The sequence below is a fragment of the Syngnathus leptorhynchus genome, chromosome 1, assembly GCF_054491065.1.
Source record: "Syngnathus leptorhynchus isolate UIUO chromosome 1, UIUO_Slep, whole genome shotgun sequence".
In the NCBI taxonomy this organism is placed as follows: Eukaryota; Metazoa; Chordata; class Actinopteri; order Syngnathiformes; family Syngnathidae; genus Syngnathus; species Syngnathus leptorhynchus.
The window spans coordinates 17,801,458-17,818,703 of record NC_141195.1 but is presented as its reverse complement, the minus strand read 5'-3'; the positions used below and the strand labels follow the sequence as shown (position 1 = coordinate 17,818,703).

Genomic DNA, 17,246 nt, shown 5'->3' with positions numbered 1-17,246 from the left:
TGTTGCTGTACAGTTGTGTCAATGAATCCAGGCCGGTTACATAACTTTTCCACATTGCCACATTTGCGTTCCTTGCATCCTGTGACAGGAAACATGAAGAAAAGCAGTCATTAAGTATGTGACAGTGTCACATGTCTGATATCATTCATTCATTGATCTTTTTTTATCTGATTCTCAACTTTCTGGTTGTTATTTTGTTAAAAACAAAATCATTGTCATAATGCTTTCTAACATGCTTTACAAATGTAATTTCACAGTCTAAAGCAAATTAAGCTTTGGGAAATAAAAGCCATTGCTACAACAAATGCTGCATGGTACTGGAATTGTTTTAAAACAGTTTTTATTTCAACTAGAGTGATTTAATTATTATAATTTAAAGGTAGTTCAGTGGCTCTTCTGCAAGTGCCGATGTTGACCCCTTTAACTGGCAAAGGTCAAATATGTGTTCAAAACAGACTACTGTTCCGTTACACTTGCGTTCTTCCCGACTGCCAGGAGATGGCAGCCGATGACTATTGAGGTAATTTTATACTTGACACACAAAATGATTAGGAGGTCGAGCTGCAGTGACTATCAGTTCCAAACTACTGTATTTGTTTGATATAAATGCAATAACCTTGATTTGATATGTCAAAGACTCCTTCAAGAGTCTTTTTTTCCCTCAGAATAATATCTGCAGAATTTAAAGTTAATATAGGTTTAAGCTTTCATTACTCTGATTAAGTCTTGTTTTCACGGTAGTGGTGTGTAATTGTACATTAATCGTTCCTCTGGTGTCCGTGGGCCAAATACACGATCTGCAAGTGCACACCTCTCGTTCATAAAGTTAAAGCAGGAGGTAAGTCAAGTTGACAAGAACGTCGCATCTACCGATAATTATTGGGTCAAACTTTCAAAATAAAACCTACATTCATGTCAAAGGACACAACAAAATAGTTTAGTTTGTCTATGAAAAGTCAAAATTTTAGATTGAAATGAAAATTTGTGCGTGAAGACTTCCTTTAATTTGAGTTTCTTTGCGTAGTTATTAAAACTCGTTGTGGCTTATTTGACTTTGAAAGACAGAAAATAGTCTGTCTCTTCTGAGACACCGGAGCTTATTATTTGCCGAAGTAGTTAGCTTGGAGGCGTTCTGTGTCTTCGAGGTAGTTTAATGGCAACATCATGTAGTTTATCACACAAACTAAAAATTGAGGCGATCGTGTCTAACCTTTGTCTTCGTTTGGATTTTTGACTGTGATTTTTTAAACACACACCTTTGTCATGTTTCTACGTGGGTCTAAACATCGACGATCCAACTACTCAGTAAGTGTCTCATGTCGATACTTCTCATTCACTGAAATATGATTTCGCATTTATGTTTTTATTTCATTGTCTTAAATACTTCTAACTTCCCGTTGACATTTGAAACTCGACGTAAAGTCCCAAAATTTCCCTGAACCTTCTCCTCTGCAGTCACCTGGATTTTGTTTTTCTTTGTATCAAATCACCATTTAAAAAAAAAAGAGCGAGAGATTAAAAATGTGGGAAGCAAAATAAAAATTTCTCTCATGTTGATTTGCCATACTTTGTCTCAGAGAGTTCCACATTCTTTGTGACTTGGGTCATTTTGGAGAGTCAAGGTGAGTTTGCAGCGGGGGGGGCAATGACGTCACAGCCTCCTGGCGGAGCAGGTTGGTATAATGCAGATGAAATACGACCTTTTCAAAGTATTGATTTAACAATAGCCGCCAGAATGTTCCGGGTTGCAGAAAGTGATTGAATGCTGATTTAACCTATTGAGCTGAAAACTGACAAAAAGGTGGAGTGATTGGGGTTGTGCCCCCAGAAATACCCCAAAAGATTGAGTCTTGTTTCATTTATTGTTTTACAGTTTAATTTATTGTTGTTAAAATCAAAATTCATCAAACAACCATCCGCACTCACACCTATCGGCAGTGCCCAATCGGTCTACCATGCATGTTTTTGGGAATGTCGGGGAAAAACCACTGTACTTTGGTGGAAAACAAGTCAAAGATGATAATATTTTTGTTCTTCTTTTCTGTGTGGTGTGTCAATTATTGATTATAGTATATACTGTGGTTTTCTTTAAAAATGGACCGTAGGCCAAAAATGTCCCCGCGCTGTAGTTTGGACACCGATGCATTTAATTGTGCAAGTGCTTCTAACTATTCTCACAACCAGGTAAGATGACATCCCGCTTTTGTGTAAGTCATTCAATTAGTACAACTTAAGCAGTCTAGACACCTGTTCTTCACTGATACATACAATGACTACCCTTGTATATGAATGAACTGCATCAATATTTAACGCAACTCTAGCAAAGGACTTTGGACTCCCCTTGAACCAGATTGTGGCTAAAATGTTTGTTTTCGAGATATTTATAGTCAATACAATACAATACAACCTTATTTATCTAGTATATTTTACAACAGCTGCACCTACAAAAATGGCTTTGCATCTAACAAAATAATAAGATTGTGAAAACAGTCAATTAAAACACAAATTATGATATAGTAGGAATAATATATAAAGTAGGCACCATGTTGGGTTGAAAACCAAAGAATAAAAATGCGTGATAGTGACTTGAGTGATACGGGTGTTATTCCATTTCATTGTCACAGCGTCACTATCTTACAGTCCAATCATGCATCAAACACTGAGCCGCTGCCAAATAGACTGTAATCAAGTTCAAGCTGACTTAAATCAAAGCAACACAAACCCGTCAGCCCAAACAGGTCATTGCGTGCACTCGTCGGAAAAATGATAATACACAGGTGTTCATTTCATCTGCCGACTCTCAATGGCACGTCAACAGAAAAAGCCTCCGGTGTCCTGTTGTCAACGGAGGTTGGCCACAGTTTCCAAAGGTGTTTTGATCCCGCGGCTATTTACTCCCATTCCTGCTCGTAGTAATGATAAAGTAGGTGTACGTACACGCGCTTTTGCCTTTTGTCCTTCCCTAGCTCAGTTTTCATGTCAGCGTTACAAAATAACAGCTGTCACCAGCTCTACTTGCCTGGACGTGCCAAGATAGAACACATACGTACAGTATCTCGGATCGGAGTACAGCGTGCATTGTTTTCCCGACTGACTTATACACAACCGAGATATAAAAGCACCACTTTTCCGTACTATTTTGATGTGGTTTGATAAAAGAAAATGTATCTGAAACAATGGCAGACCTTGTATGGATATGTTTTGATCAAATGGAAATATTTCACAAAATTAGCAATGTTGCAAGTGGAAAAACACTGATCAGAGTGATTTCATTGCTCGATCTATCGCTCTCAACGACGTACACTAGCGATAGGATGGTTGCTCAAATTGAATCGGAGGAAAAGAAAGTGGAGGCCTCACTCAGAGGGAAAGGGTGCAGCGCTCATCCTGTGCCTGCTTCCTTCCGGCTAGCTCCAGAACCAGCAGCAGGCCTGGAGTCCACACACACACTCACACACTCTTTATTAGCACATTTGCTTTTGTATGAGACATACATGGGTCCTCATTCACTAATGGTGCATATGGAGAAATTTGTGCTGGAATTATTCATATGAACATTTGAGCATAAATCTTATGATGATTCATCAGTATTTTCTGTTTTGAATTTGTTCTTAAATGCATAATAATAATGATCAAAAGTGGGAACTTACTAATAAGTTTACTTCATGTATTAAAAACCTATGAAATTCACGCTCTCGAATCTTAGGTTCGATGGATGGATGGATGGATGGATGGATGGATGGATGGATGGATGGATGGATGGATGGATGGATGGATGGATGGATGGGTGGATGGATGGGTGGATGGATGGGTGGGTGGAAGGGTATTGTCACATGCCAGACTCAGGCTTCATATCTACGCCAGTGCTCATATAATAATGCAAGACAGATGCTTTTCCAACACACCGTGTGGAGAATAGGAGTGGCTGCTCTTGTGTCCGGTGTCGTGCATCCAGAGCCAGTCTGCTCTGCTTGCGGTGGGCAATGATGTGAACTGAGCTTCTTCTTTCCAGCAGGAGGAAGAGGATCCAGACAGAGGACAACCCTGCATGCGCTGTGGAGACCAGTGCCCCGGCTTCCGCGTCCACGGATGGAGGTATGAACAGAAGGAGCCTAAACATTGTGATGTTGTGTGTGTGTTGGCAGGAATATTTTTTTTCTCAGTCTGGAGGTCACAGTTGCTCCCTGTGCTTTTTTTTTTCCTGGAGAGGGCCACAATTTTTCATCAGAGCGACTAGGGGCCACATACGACCACAAATGTCTTACACAAGATGTCACTTTAACTATGTGTTCTGAATACATTTTATTTTTCATAATACATTTCTCAATGCATGTATAAAAGATCCGGGATTCAACAGCAAATGATTTGAAGCAAACAAAAAAAATCACCCACATTGTGTGCAAGTCAGTGCAAAGGGCTCTTGTGCATAACAACTAACATTCAAGGGCAGCACAAAAATGCTGACCAGCAAACAAACATTATGTGCTCGAACTCACTTTGTGATTCTCACAAAAATCAACTCACTCCGAATTTTAATATGATTAAACTACAGTACCATATGTTTTGCATGTCATTCCAAATCCACACATTATTTGATTAAAAAAAAGATCCTCTGTTGAAAGCTTGTCAGACTTGACCAAAGTACTTTTGACAAGGTGGGTGTAAGCTAGCAGTCTATTGCCCCTTTTCATCACCTGGTGGCTGTGGGATTTCCAGCTGTTTCCTTACACCCATGGCACATGCGTGTCCTGTTTTGCTAACAAGGACATGCTGTATGGTCCAGGTGCTCTGTGGCAGGCAGATCATGTTCTGCCAAGAAAGACTACAGTGAGATACCATTTTAATTTATACTGTGATCAAGCTCGCAATGCAAAACACTCTCATATTAAATCTTTCCCTATTGAGATTAATGGATTCGTCTGAGGCTCCCAAAAAACCCCAACAAAATTATTCTAATGTGTATTCTAATGTGCCTTCTCCGCAGATTGACAAATGCCAAAAACATCCTTCACAAATCCTGTCTGATCCGTAAATGTAACATATGGCAAAACGTCTTCGAAACGACGTGCCAATATTTTAGCCAGAATTTTACAATCACAATTTAAAAGTAAGATTGGCCTATAAAATGAGCACTTTTAGGGGTTATAAACCTTTTTGGGGAGCAAAGTTATACAAGCCTGGTCCAGAGTATATTCAGAAGAAACCTCTTGTAAAAAGAGTGTGTAAATACTGTTGCAAAAATTGCAGCGGAATAAATGAAAATAGTCCAAATTTAAGTCGTGGTGCTTTTGTGTAGTTGTTTAGTATGTGCCGGGATAAATTGATGCCAACTTGAGTCACAAGTACCAGCTGGCAGCTTCTTACACAACAACAGAGATGAACATGCTATACTTTTTTGCCACATGCTCGGCCCCGCACAACATAGCACTCACTTCTCTGTCTGCTCACAAATGAGCCCTCCCGCCCGGCGACAGATGTGGAGTCCAAGGACAAGGCTGAGAGGGAGATTACGCCTCCCATCTTTTCTCCTCTGGCTTAGGCCACTGACCTCATTTCCCGCCTGTTTTGGGACACAAACGAAGGGACTTTCTGCTATTAACGCAAGTGGATTGTTGGTGGGAAAACAAGTTGTGATCTCTGCGCTTCACTTTTTGTCCATGATGCGATTAAAGTCAAATTTAGTTGCCGTGCATGAACGGTGAACTAAATCAATCTGTGCTAGATAATCCAACGTTGTGTTGGTTTGTCAATTTGTTATACAGAACAAATCAATCAAAAAAAATCAACTATGTAGATAGATTCAGGGCTATGATTATAAAAAAAAAAAATGAAAAAAAATGTGTCTAGGTTGAACATTTCAATCAAGGCGTCAAACTCAAGGGCTGGGGGGGCAGATACGGCCCACCACATCATTTTATGTGGCCCGCGAAGACAAATTTTGCATCGACTTTGTGTCATTACTAAAATTTCAAATTTTCATCACTTAAAAAAAAAATAGAGACATTTCTAGCAATTTTATTAGCATTTGTCTTTTGAAAATATTTGAACAATTGGGTCCACAGGAAGATCTGCGTGCACTGCAAGTGCGTGCGAGAGGAGCACGTCGTCCGCTCAATGCCGGGCCAGCTGGAGAAGATGATGACAAAGCTGGTGTCAGACTTCCAGAGGCACTCCATCTCAGACGACGACTCGGGCTGCGCCTCTGAGGAATACGCCTGGGTTCCGCCTGGCCTCAAGCCTGAGCAGGTTGAGCCACCACTTTGACCCTCTTCAGAAACGCAAAACTTTGAACAAGCGGTACAGCGATTAATCGACAACTAATCGATTATCATTCATTATTTTTTTATAACGACCGTTCCTGGAGATCCTTGGAGAAGAGCTTAATTCCTCAAATCAACAACAGTTTCATTTTTGTGAAAACCAAACAGACTGACCAAATTTGCACAAAGTCATTTTTGGTGCATCTCTACTCGGAAGTCAAGGTCCCACTGTACGTCTTGCATGTTGTGCTAAACATTTGTAACGGATGAAAATGTGATTCGTTGTGCTTATGAATTCTCCCCAAAGTTTTTCTGTGACTATACTTGTCTGCCTTGCAGGTTTACCAGTATTTTAGCAGCTTACCAGAGGACAGAGTGCCCTTTGTGAACAGTGTGGGAGAACGACACCGAATCAAACAGTTGCTGCACCAACTTCCTGCTCATGACAGTGAGGTAACGTTACTTTCTCACACAATCAACTTTCTCAAAAGAGACCTCAAAGGGCAGACATCCATGAAGGAAACTTTAGTTGCAGTTGGCTTAGTTATTATACAAGTTTAAATAAAAAGCTTTTTTGTTTGCTTGATTTTTAAGACATCTTGTCTGGATACTTTTCGTTTCACTTAGGAGTGTTTGAATTTCCAGGCGCTGTAGTACAGGTATATGTAAGATTGGAAACCTGAGGCCTTTGATTTCTCGTTGCCAACATGTCATCCATCTCACAGCCGCACTACTGCAGCTCACTAAGCGAGGAGGAGAAGAAGGAGTTGCGTTTGTTCAGCCAGCAGAGAAAACGAGACAACGTGGGCCGAGGCGTTGTCAGACTCTTCCCTGTCACCATGACTGGAGCCGTCTGCAAGCAGGTAGAGCAGCATTTTTATTTTATGCTCATACATACAAATTGCAGTAACCTCAACCTTCTTGTCTGAGAAATATTATGGATTTTAGATGCTCCCAGTTCTTACTTTAATTCACTGCCTTGACATCTATTTATTTTATTCATCTGTTTGTATTTGCAAATGATCTCGTTGACATCCCGAACAAATCAAAATGTCCCATCCACTACTTATGTGGTCACCGTGTTGGTGACCTCTGCTTTGTTGTTAGCTATATTGTTTTTGCATTAGCAATTCCACAATAGCTGAGTCTCTGAGTGAAATATGTTTTTTCAGTGTGACAGAAAGATCAATGGCGGCGATATCGCCGTGTTCGCCAGTCGGGCGGGAAAGGGCACTTGTTGGCACCCTCAGTGTTTTCAGTGCGCCTGCTGCAACGAGCTGCTGGTCGACCTCATCTACTTCTACCACGATGGACGCATCTACTGCGGCCGCCATCACGCTGAGAGGCTCAAACCTCGATGTCAAGCATGTGATGAGGTGACTACCAACAACCAGTGAAAATGGGAGGGGACAAGTAACATTTGCAGTCAACTAGTAAAATTGCAGTGGCAATTTGAAAAATATACTAGGGCTTAATAACTAATACTCATCTAATTGTCTTTTTCTTTTCCCTCGATATTGCTATTCAGAGAATAATTACTGCTGAGAGAGGGAAATCAGACTATTTGTTCAATTTTAAGCTAAGCAATGGTTCTAAACCATTATGTGATTTTTAGAATAGTTACCGGTTGAGTTGATTGGTTAATAGTTAACTAATCAATTCATTTTGACAGTTTAAAGACAAAAAATGTAATTATACATAAAATAAAGACAAATAAACATTTAATGTTAAAGACGGGTTGGAAATGAAATTGAAAATCTGCAGATTTTTTTATTTATTATATTTATTATTATTACTTATATAATAAAAAAATATATATAATTTATATATTATTATTATTAACCCAAAGCTTGTTTATTTGTGCTCTGTTTGTGCCATGGCGTATCCATCCAAGATCATTTTTGCAGACGAATGCACAGAGGCAGAGGGAAGGTTCTGGCACATGAAGCACTTCAGCTGTTTTGAGTGCGAGGCAGCACTGGGCGGTCAGCGGTACATCATGCGAGAGTGCCGGCCATACTGCTGCTCCTGCTACGAGTCCCTCTATGCAGAGTACTGTGACACCTGCGGAGAACAAATAGGTACCGGAACCAAAACGCTTTGGAAGTACTATGAAATCTCAGCCAGTTGTTGTTTGCTCGTCACAAATTCAGACCATGAGCCCATTTATCACGGAGAATCAAATTGTCATTGCAGGCATCGGCCAGAGCCAGATGACATACGAGGGTCAACGCTGGCACGCGGTGGAGTTCTGTTTCTGTTGCGCCCGTTGCCGCCTACCTCTGCTGGGTCGCCCCTTCCTACCCCGACGGGGGCTCATCTTCTGTTCCAAGGCCTGTTCGCTCGGAGAGGACCCCGATAACTCGGACTCTTGCGACTCGGCCCTCCAGAGCCGACCTACGCAGCACAGAAACTGTGGTCCGGCCCGACGGCACCAGCAACTGCACTGCGGCTCTCCATTACAACCAATAGAGGGCGCCAATCCCTGCATGAGTCGTAAGTAGTAAAGTTGAGCAGGAAACTTGACGCTGCGAGGAATATTTCATTGTAGCCTGACTTCGAGCCTTCCCTACCTCTCTGCCCAAAGGAACAAGCCAGCTAATGCTGGACACCATGGCTGCTACATTGCTAGCACGAATTGATGGATTGCCATAGATTAAAACAGATGTTACCAGTTTGATGATTTTTGGGAATGGCCTAGTGTTTGTTTGAGGTTAAACTGGTTCACATTTTCATCATGCCCATGTTCTTTTACTTAGGTGTCAATTGCTCGACTCCAGTTGAAAATGGAGTTCCTTCCGCTGGTGGCTTTTGTCATCCAAGAGGTTCCTATTCACCTCTTCCCCACATCCATCAAAGGAATGGCCTCGGGCCCTCGAGGCCCCGCAACCTTCCACATTACACTCTGCTGTTGGATGACGGCGGAATGAAACCACCTGCTGATGGCCTTTTAAATGGACATTCTGGACATCCTCCCACAACGTTGTGTTCAAGAGGAACCTCGACCGGCCAAGACTGCAGGAACTGGGTGGAAAAGACCAATCAAGTCATGAAAGGTGATCATTGTCATCTTGTCATCAATTACAAACATTTGCTTGAAGCCTCCTCTGATTTTCTCATCCAGACTCCGTGCAGACAATTACGACATCACACACCGACACGTCTCCCCAACCACCTCCGCTTCCTGTCAAGTACCGAGACGTCTTATCGCGGGATTCATCCCCTTCAAACGCCCCCCAGCCAGAAGACAGATCCCCCGACTCGCCACCCCCGCTGTCTCGAAGTGGGACGGCCAGGGTCAGTTTCCGAGAACCAATCAGCAGCAGCTACTCAGTCGAGGAGGAAGAGGAGCACGAAGAAGAGTTGCAAACAAATGACGACAGCTCTCAGGAGGAAGAAGAGGTGGAAGGAGGGTTCAGAAGTAAGCTGCCTCTGCACCAAGGAATCCCACCACAGATGGGTAAGAACACGAGGACAGTGAACAGCTGTTAAGTGTGGGCACACTTTCCGGACCCACCCGTTTGGTTATAAGGTGAAAATGTACAATACAGGGAGGACTTATAGAAACACTTTGAAAAATTGTTTGGCCTCTCCCACACATTTGAAACAAAAATTGGAAGTTATCACGTTAATAATTATATTCCTTTGTTTTTTGTTTTCTTTATGTTGGCTAGATGGATCCCCTTACCAGCAACACAGTCTACGGCGGGGGTGGAGTCGTCGGCGCCTTTCATCCGACCACCCCTGCGTGCCCACGAGCTCAGCTGGTCACTCGCGGGTCGAACGCCCTCAACTGGACACTGCGGAAGGTCGAGGGGGAAGAGGAAGCGACACCTCCTCGCTGGTCCTGCGGTCTATCCGGCGCAGGCACGAAGATTCGTGTTCCACGTGCTCGTCTTCGTCAGACTCTGAGCAGGAGGGCTTCTTCCTGGGGCAGCCCATTCCTCTGCCGCCACAGCTGCGAAAAAATCAAGGTGAAAAAGACGAGGAAAAAAGAGAAGAAGAAGAGCCGCCTCGATGGGGACTGAGGGACAGTTTCAGGCGCAGACGTGCTCACAGTCTCAGTGCTAAAGACAAAGATAAAAATTGCTCAGTCTCTTGACCCAAACATCAAAATGACACGGAGAGCAAGTGGTTGGCACGGCCTCTTCACACTTCTGAGATTCAGGGTTCGAATCTGCGTGGAGTTTGAATGTTAGCTTGAATACTCGAAAAAAAAAGCCACGCAAGCACAGCTCTTAAGTGGTCTTCAGAAAAGGCATCTACAGCTTTTTTGGGGGGGAAAAAAAAAAATCTGTTTGTCTGGTTTTACTATGAAAGGTATGTATGTTTGTGTGAAATCCGTATTTTTGCATTAAATTACTGACAACATAAACTGACAATTTCAAACGCAAATGTGTAGCGTGTTTATTTGCAGGAAATGGTTATAATACCGGGGCGGCACCACCGTGCACTGGTCAGTATGTCTGCCTCACAGTTCAGTTTGAGTTCAGCTCTGTGTGGAGTTTGCATGTTCCCCCCGTGCCTGGGTGCAGTTTCCTCCCACGTCCCAAAAACATGCTGGATAGGCCGATTGAGCAATTGGCTGCCAATCAGTTCAGGGTGTACCCCGCCTACTGGCCGATGACTGCTGGAGGAGCCAGGTGAGGTGTCTCGGGCATCTTATTAGGATGTCTTCTGGATGCCTCTCCAGTGAGGTGTTCTGAGCATGTTGCACTGGCAGGAGGCCCCAGGAATAACCCAAGCCTTGGCTGGCCTGAGAACGCCTTAGGATCCCTTCGTAAGAATTGGAAGAAGTCATTCGGGAGAGGAAAGTTAGGGCTCCCCTCTGCTGGGCAGCCATCTTATGTTGCCACTGTTGCTAACATTTTCTATTTGTTCTCTAAAAACAAGATTATTAGTGTGTGAATGAACTTCACTGATTGCATCAATCACTGGAACTATTTTATCTTTGTATTGTGAAACGTGACTCACGAAGGTTAGGGTTTCATTCAGTGGTGGGGGTTTTTTTCCTGATGATTTTCACTTTCATTTTTGACATGATGCAGATGAATATTTGAGTTGTGATCTGAAATCTACGCCATGAGAGAAAATAAATGTATTCTTTGTTATGAAATGTTTATTGTATTGTATTTGTATTGTATTGTGTTGTGTTGTATTGTATTGCATTGCATTGCATTGCATTGCATTGTATTGCATTGCATTGTATTGCATTGCATTGCATTGTATTGTATTGTTGGTACAACTATAGGCCTTTCGTAATAGAAACAAATATCAATTTAATGAAAGGGAATCTTATCGAGTGACAACGTAAGGTGACAACCGATGGCGTAAAAAAAATTGCGAACGCAATTTTTTCTGGGTTTTATTTGTAATGGACCAATCAGCAAGGAAGAGGCGGTGCCTGAGCCGGCCCATTAGAGTTGTCGCACAGGTTTGACTGGTGGTGCTTTCAAATGTTTGGTCGCTCGTTTAATTTCTCCGAAATAGCTCGTACGACGACAGCACGAGCGGTAGCGAAAACTAACAACGTTTAACTTTCTTTAGTCCAGGTGAGGACTTGCTTCTTATTTTTCTATACTGCTTGTCATTTGTTGTGTATTGGGCGTTGAAGAAATTGTTGAGTTGTTGCAAGCCTGCGCATGTCCAAGGCTTCAACACATGTGGAACCTTTTTTTTAATACTCTTTCCTTGTTTACATGTCTTTATGTGAGACTTTTTTTTTCCTTTCCTTTGATAGCTCTTGATATGGATTATTAGACCGATTTGACGTGTGTGAAGCAATGACATGACAGTTGTTGAACGGTAGAGGTGAATGTAAAAGTGTAAAACTTTGACTGGGTTTTAAAGTCATATAGCTCCCGCAAACAATGTGCAGAATTTGAGTGGTAAGGAGCAGATTAGTTTCTTTTTTGAATGCCCACCGAGCATTTGAAGGAGGGCAAAAAGTGGGGAGGAAGCACCTTTGCTGTCTTCATTCACCTGGTCACCCAGAGAGGCTTCAGGTGTGCACGGTGTTTTTGCCCCTCCAGGTAATTAGCTAGCAAAGGTTAGCGAGCTTCCTTTTACCAAAGCTGTACCAATTTTTAGGTTTTACATCTAAAATTTCCATCCATTTAAATTACCATGTTGTAAAAGTGCTCTATAAATGAAGATGTACACAATTTTGGGGAGTGTAACACCTTTTTTGATAGTTAGATTGGTTTTGCAACTTGTACTTAGGTGCAACTTGTTTATATTAGAATTTGAGCTTGTGACAGCAATGAACAAATTCAGGTTGGATTTGGTTTCATTTGGTCTCTTTCACAGGTCACCAACAGAGCAGTTCTGACAATGAACCAGCCCACCAAAAAGAGGAAAACCCAATTTGTCCTCTAAAACCAGTTCCGACTGTAATCTGGTAGCAAAGAAAATGCCAGTGGAGGCCATCAAACAATCGGCGAGGCCCAGCGCATCTGCAACATTTCCTCGCCTGCGGCCCAAGCGCCCGGTGGGTCCCGAATTCTACCGGCAAAGTCCGCCCTCGGCCGCCCGACCCAAGCAGAGTGCCGTGGAGAGGCTGGAAGCGGACAAAGCCAAGTACGTCAAAAGCCAGGTGGCACTGTCCAAGCAACAGCCCGTCAGGTCTCCTGACGTGCGCAAGCCTCTGCTCAGCCCCGTCGTCACCACTCTCCGGCCCGCCAAGAAGACCCCCGGCCAGCCAAAAAGCAAGCCGGAGGCTGTCCAGCTGAACCTGGAACATCTGAGCAGCCTGATCAGTGACGTGAGCGACGGGCCCACTCCGATTGCTAGCGTAGATTCCGATGACTCCTCCCCACTGCTGGAAAAAACCACGCCAGGGCTGCCATCTCAGCCTCACGGCTCCAGTCCCGCCAAGGTGACTAACTCGGCTTTATTTACAGAGCATTTAAACAATGGTCTCTTGTGCCAAACGGTTTTGACATGATGACCATGACTGAGAAAATGAGCGCAGCTGTTGTAAGAACTCATGGTCGCCTCTTCTACTAGGTGAGACTAAAGGCTGCAGGCTGGGTGGAAAGTCCGGGATCTCCTACCGCGGGGACGGTGCGCCGAGTGGACGTCATACCTCAAGCCAGCCCTTCGAGGACACCTCGCAGGCCGCCGCTGTTCCTCCGCCATCCACTTCAACCACTTCCGCTACACCCCCAGTTTTCCCTCCGCCCGACTATTTCGCACCTCCTCCTTCGCGCAAAGGCCACTCCGTCTCCTCTGAAACCCGTCGTCGCCACGCCTAGGCAGGATAACCCCGCTATCTCGCCGCTTCCCGTCTTCCTGGGTTTGCCCCCTCCGTCTCCAGCCATCCCCCCTCTATCCGGCTCCCCCCGTAGCAGGAAACGTCCGTCTCTGACCCGCTCCAAATCGGACATGAGCGAGCAATTTTCCCGAGCCGGGACGGAGCTCGAACGCTTCTTCAACCTGTGTGGTTTGGACCCCGCGGAGCTACAAGACTTTTCCGGAGCCGCTTCTGACATCGTGTCTCTGGCCCGCTTCCGGAGCGTCAGCGCTCCGGGCTCGGAGTGCGCCGGTTCCGGCGGGCCCGATGAAGACGGCGATGATGATGAGGAGGCCGACGAACGCGTTCCCTACGGCGTGTCGGTCATTGAGAGGAACGCCAGGGTGATCAAATGGCTTTACGGGTTGCGACAGGCAAAATGAGTGCATCCCTTTCCCACTGGGGTTGCAAACGGGTTGAACATTTCTGGCAAATTTCCACAAGGAATGTCGGAAAGGTTTCTGTGGCAAATGATGGTAATGAACTGGAAATTGAGACTTTTTTTTTTTTTTTGGGTGGAAAGCTGCTAATTGACAATCTGAATTCGAGCGTCCTGTTTGCATGTCAGACAGAGAACCAATGCATGGCATTACTCCAGGTACTCCAGCTTCACCCCATATTCTGAAATCGTTCATCTCGACTCTAAATGAATGGTGTCCAAAGTGAATAGAAATGAACCATTGAGAAAGGTTATTTAAGTTCTTTTAATTGTTGCTTTAGTTCCATTAATTCACATTATTTTCCACAGAAAAAGAGCAACTTTGCAAATCTCTAGAATTTTGCAGCACTACATACTATGGATGAAATTTTGAACGTTGAAGCAGTGGAAAGTTAGAAAAAGGTAAGCTAATATTGCCGTTCAACGCGAAATTCAGTGGACATGTTGAAGCCATCCATTTTGGGGGTGGGAGGGCCTGCTAATGGCTTTATTTGTAACTTGTTTTGTTTTTAGATGACTGGTGATCATCTCTATTGGCTTTGAAATAACAGCAGACAAATGGTCAAAGTCACAGTTGTTAATTCTTGTTTTTTCTATGGCGAGCTTGTGAATGCTATTAAACTGCTTTTACGTTTAATTAGGTTGCTGTTGCAAAACACAACTGATTATTTCTTGGTGATTATTTTGCATGGACAACCATCAATCGTGACACTTTATTTATATAATTGTAATTTACAGATTGATCATTTGGACATCACTGTTCTAAATGGTACCATTAAATTTTTTTTTTTTTTTTTAAATCAAATCAATCCTGGCCCTGTTCAGATATTTAATCTTGTCAAATGCATGTGCAGGAATCCAACTCTCAAACGACTGCAATGGCAGTTTGGTGCATCAGTGTTGAGTTTTAGAATGGCAACTTGTGAAATAAACAGTTGAACTCTGAAAGTGCAGTTGTTGTTTTGTTTTTTAAAATAAATTCTCCAACTCCAATTAATCACATGAGATTATGGGCTGAGTCAAAGTACCTGATAGTCTAACATTATTACTTCCAAGAAAATAGTGAATTTAAAGTTACTTTGCGTGAAAAGTCAAAGCTGTAACAAAATGCGCATCCAGTAGAAAGTCGCACTTGCAACTTACTCAAGTCAATAAGAAGCTTAGTAACAATAGAAATGCTGCCACGCACTTACGTAGGCAGACAATGTAATGCTCCTCGCTGGTTTTTATTCTATCCTCTAAAAAACAAAAAAAGGAGTCATATCAATGCTGTAGTGATGAAGTGCGTCGTGTGTCCATGTACCTGTCTGTCTGCCAAGGCCTATGGCTGATTCTTTCAAAAGCATTTCTAAGGGATGTGGGAAAGAATGTCGCAGCTCATGTGAGTCACCACCCGATGCCGAGAACGTGACTCATTCAAGGAGACATCTAACAGTGTTCTCTCTCCTCTTAAAAGTCTGACGCCTCAGCCTGTTTGCTGTGACTCTGTTATGAGTTTAATGCTGTGGCAGATGACTTTGTTTTCTTTAAAAAAAAAAAAAAAAAAAAAGGCTTTGCACTTTTTTTTTTGCTAGAAGTTCAATGCACTACTAGATTAGGTTTTCTCTAAAACTGACCATGAAACAAAGATAATTACACTATTTCAACCAATTCCTTAACTTAGCCTTAGTTTCCTAGCTTAATGCTAACACATAATGGGAAAAACACACAAGTGCTTACAAGTAACATCTACTGTTTGTGACAATGTGCTTTTATATCCTCTCCAAAGAATGACTCGTTGTGAAAGTCCCCTTTGGTCCCGTTTATATTCTTATGTATGCGTTATACTGCCCCCCAGTGGCCAAGGTGCACACACTACAAGGAGCAGCATAATGACCATTAAATCGAAGCAAAATGTGTGGCAAAAAAAATAGATAAATTCTTTACAATTCATGTAATTATCGTTATTCCATGTTTTTAGAATGTTTTATAGGGACATTTTTTTTTCCTGTGGTGCTATTACTGGCAATTATTTTTTCTTTCAACAGTTCAGAAGCTCCGTTTGTCAACGCAGAGCAGAGCAGCTGACTAATGTGACGACTTTACATTCTTCACATTCACTTCACATCTCGACGCAAAATACAACACAATGCAGAAGTCCATTTCAACGCCGAGACTAAACAAGCACGTTGTGAAGACGTCTTGTGTAGTGTATACACACCAAGACAGTGACCAGAGCAAAGAAGGCAGATGAAAAAACATCTAAGTCAACTTTTGAGATCCATACTTCAAGGTTAAAAACTGAAATGACTTATTTGGGTTTGTATCTATGTCTTGATGGCCAAAATGTTTTCACTGTTTTGATGTGATCTGACCTGACAGACATGCTACTTAAAGTTAGTGTGCTTCACTAACTCTTTTGTTGTCTTCACAATACTGTCTGATATGTCCTGTGGATTTATGCTTCATCTTCTTATGTCACAAATTTCAGGGGGTTCAGTTTGCTTGCATACCCCTTCCCCAAAAAATGGACTTGTATTTTTGGTATGTTTAATCCAGATGGCCTTCCTGAGATGCAGTCCCTTCACTCCAAGGTTCTCAAGGGCCCTGATAAAAGAATGGCCCTCTTCCTCTCAAAGACCTTCTCCAATCCGCTCTTCCCAAGGGAGAGTCAACTCCAGCAGGACCACTTGCCTTGATGTTTCTGACACCAGTCTGAAGGGCGTGCTTTGCAAGACCCACTTTCTGCTTTCCAGGCCATAAGATATGTTCCAGCGATCCATTGCTTTCTGGCAGAGCTGCCCAGCGGAAGAGACTTGGCTGGACTTGGGAAGACACTGAAGACCAAACTGAATGAGGAATTTGATTAAGAGTCAATATATTTTAAATATGTATGAGTCAATAAAGTGTATGGAGGAATTTAACAGCTCGGTAGTCCTGAATGCTCGGAACAGTTGATTATTATTATTATTTTTTTAATCAGTCATAAAATGTGGTGAATTTGTAGAAAGAACATTTGTAGGAATTGGGTAATGGAAATCGTTCCCAAGATGTCCTGAAAATTTGGAAGTTGGAAAGACTCGCATTGGACAGAAATATAAAATACGTAAAATGTCAGCACTGTTACACAAATGTTGTCATGGAAAGTGGGACTGTGAAATGTGGAAACATAGTTTCCAATGTTGAACAGAACATTTGGAATTTGGAAATTGTTTGAATCACTTCAGTAAATTGTGAAATATGGAAAAGTGCGATCATTTTACAAAACGTGTCC

At 42.8% G+C, this 17,246-nt stretch overlaps 2 protein-coding genes across 4 annotated transcripts; both read left to right on the top strand.

Annotated features, from left to right (window-relative positions):
- The first annotated feature begins 1,012 nt into the window (after positions 1-1,012).
- On the top strand, positions 1,013-10,649 carry prickle3 (prickle homolog 3). 2 transcript variants are annotated; one of them, XM_085923702.1, is made up of 11 exons: positions 1,013-1,305; positions 4,013-4,095; positions 6,063-6,246; positions 6,600-6,713; positions 6,986-7,123; positions 7,433-7,636; positions 8,155-8,341; positions 8,457-8,756; positions 9,020-9,316; positions 9,385-9,720; positions 9,935-10,649. In XM_085923702.1, exons 1-11 carry the CDS (start codon positions 1,264-1,266, stop codon positions 10,360-10,362), a joined length of 2,313 nt encoding a protein of 770 aa, XP_085779828.1. In that variant the 5' UTR covers positions 1,013-1,263; the 3' UTR covers positions 10,363-10,649. The 2 variants fall into 2 exon arrangements, with proteins under 2 accessions (XP_085779828.1, XP_085779838.1); XM_085923712.1 differs by having other exon boundaries at positions 1,036-1,145; positions 4,016-4,095.
- A 1,007-nt stretch (positions 10,650-11,656) lies between these two features.
- On the top strand, positions 11,657-14,941 carry LOC147062433 (protein FAM110A-like). 2 transcript variants are annotated; one of them, XM_085925703.1, is made up of 3 exons: positions 11,657-11,812; positions 12,570-13,137; positions 13,269-14,941. In XM_085925703.1, exons 2-3 carry the CDS (start codon positions 12,673-12,675, stop codon positions 13,935-13,937), a joined length of 1,134 nt encoding a protein of 377 aa, XP_085781829.1. In that variant the 5' UTR covers positions 11,657-11,812; positions 12,570-12,672; the 3' UTR covers positions 13,938-14,941. The 2 variants fall into 2 exon arrangements, with proteins under 2 accessions (XP_085781829.1, XP_085781837.1); XM_085925711.1 differs by lacking the exon at positions 11,657-11,812 and adding an exon at positions 11,872-12,292.
- Positions 14,942-17,246: the final 2,305 nt, after the last annotated feature.

What these genes read in the sequence shown, in the direction of transcription:
- LOC147062433 (XM_085925703.1), top strand. Translation starts at nt 12,673, where the DNA reads ATGCCAGTGGAGGCCATCAAACAATCGGCGAGGCCCAGCGCATCTGCA. An exon ending in ACGGCTCCAGTCCCGCCAAG is followed by an intron (nt 13,138 to 13,268) that starts GTGACTAACTCG and finishes CTCTTCTACTAG; the next exon opens with GTGAGACTAAAGGCTGCAGG.
- prickle3 (XM_085923702.1), top strand. Translation starts at nt 1,264, where the DNA reads ATGTTTCTACGTGGGTCTAAACATCGACGATCCAACTACTCA. An exon ending in TTCCTGCTCATGACAGTGAG is followed by an intron (nt 6,714 to 6,985) that starts GTAACGTTACTT and finishes TCCATCTCACAG; the next exon opens with CCGCACTACTGCAGCTCACT. An exon ending in GATGTCAAGCATGTGATGAG is followed by an intron (nt 7,637 to 8,154) that starts GTGACTACCAAC and finishes TATCCATCCAAG; the next exon opens with ATCATTTTTGCAGACGAATG.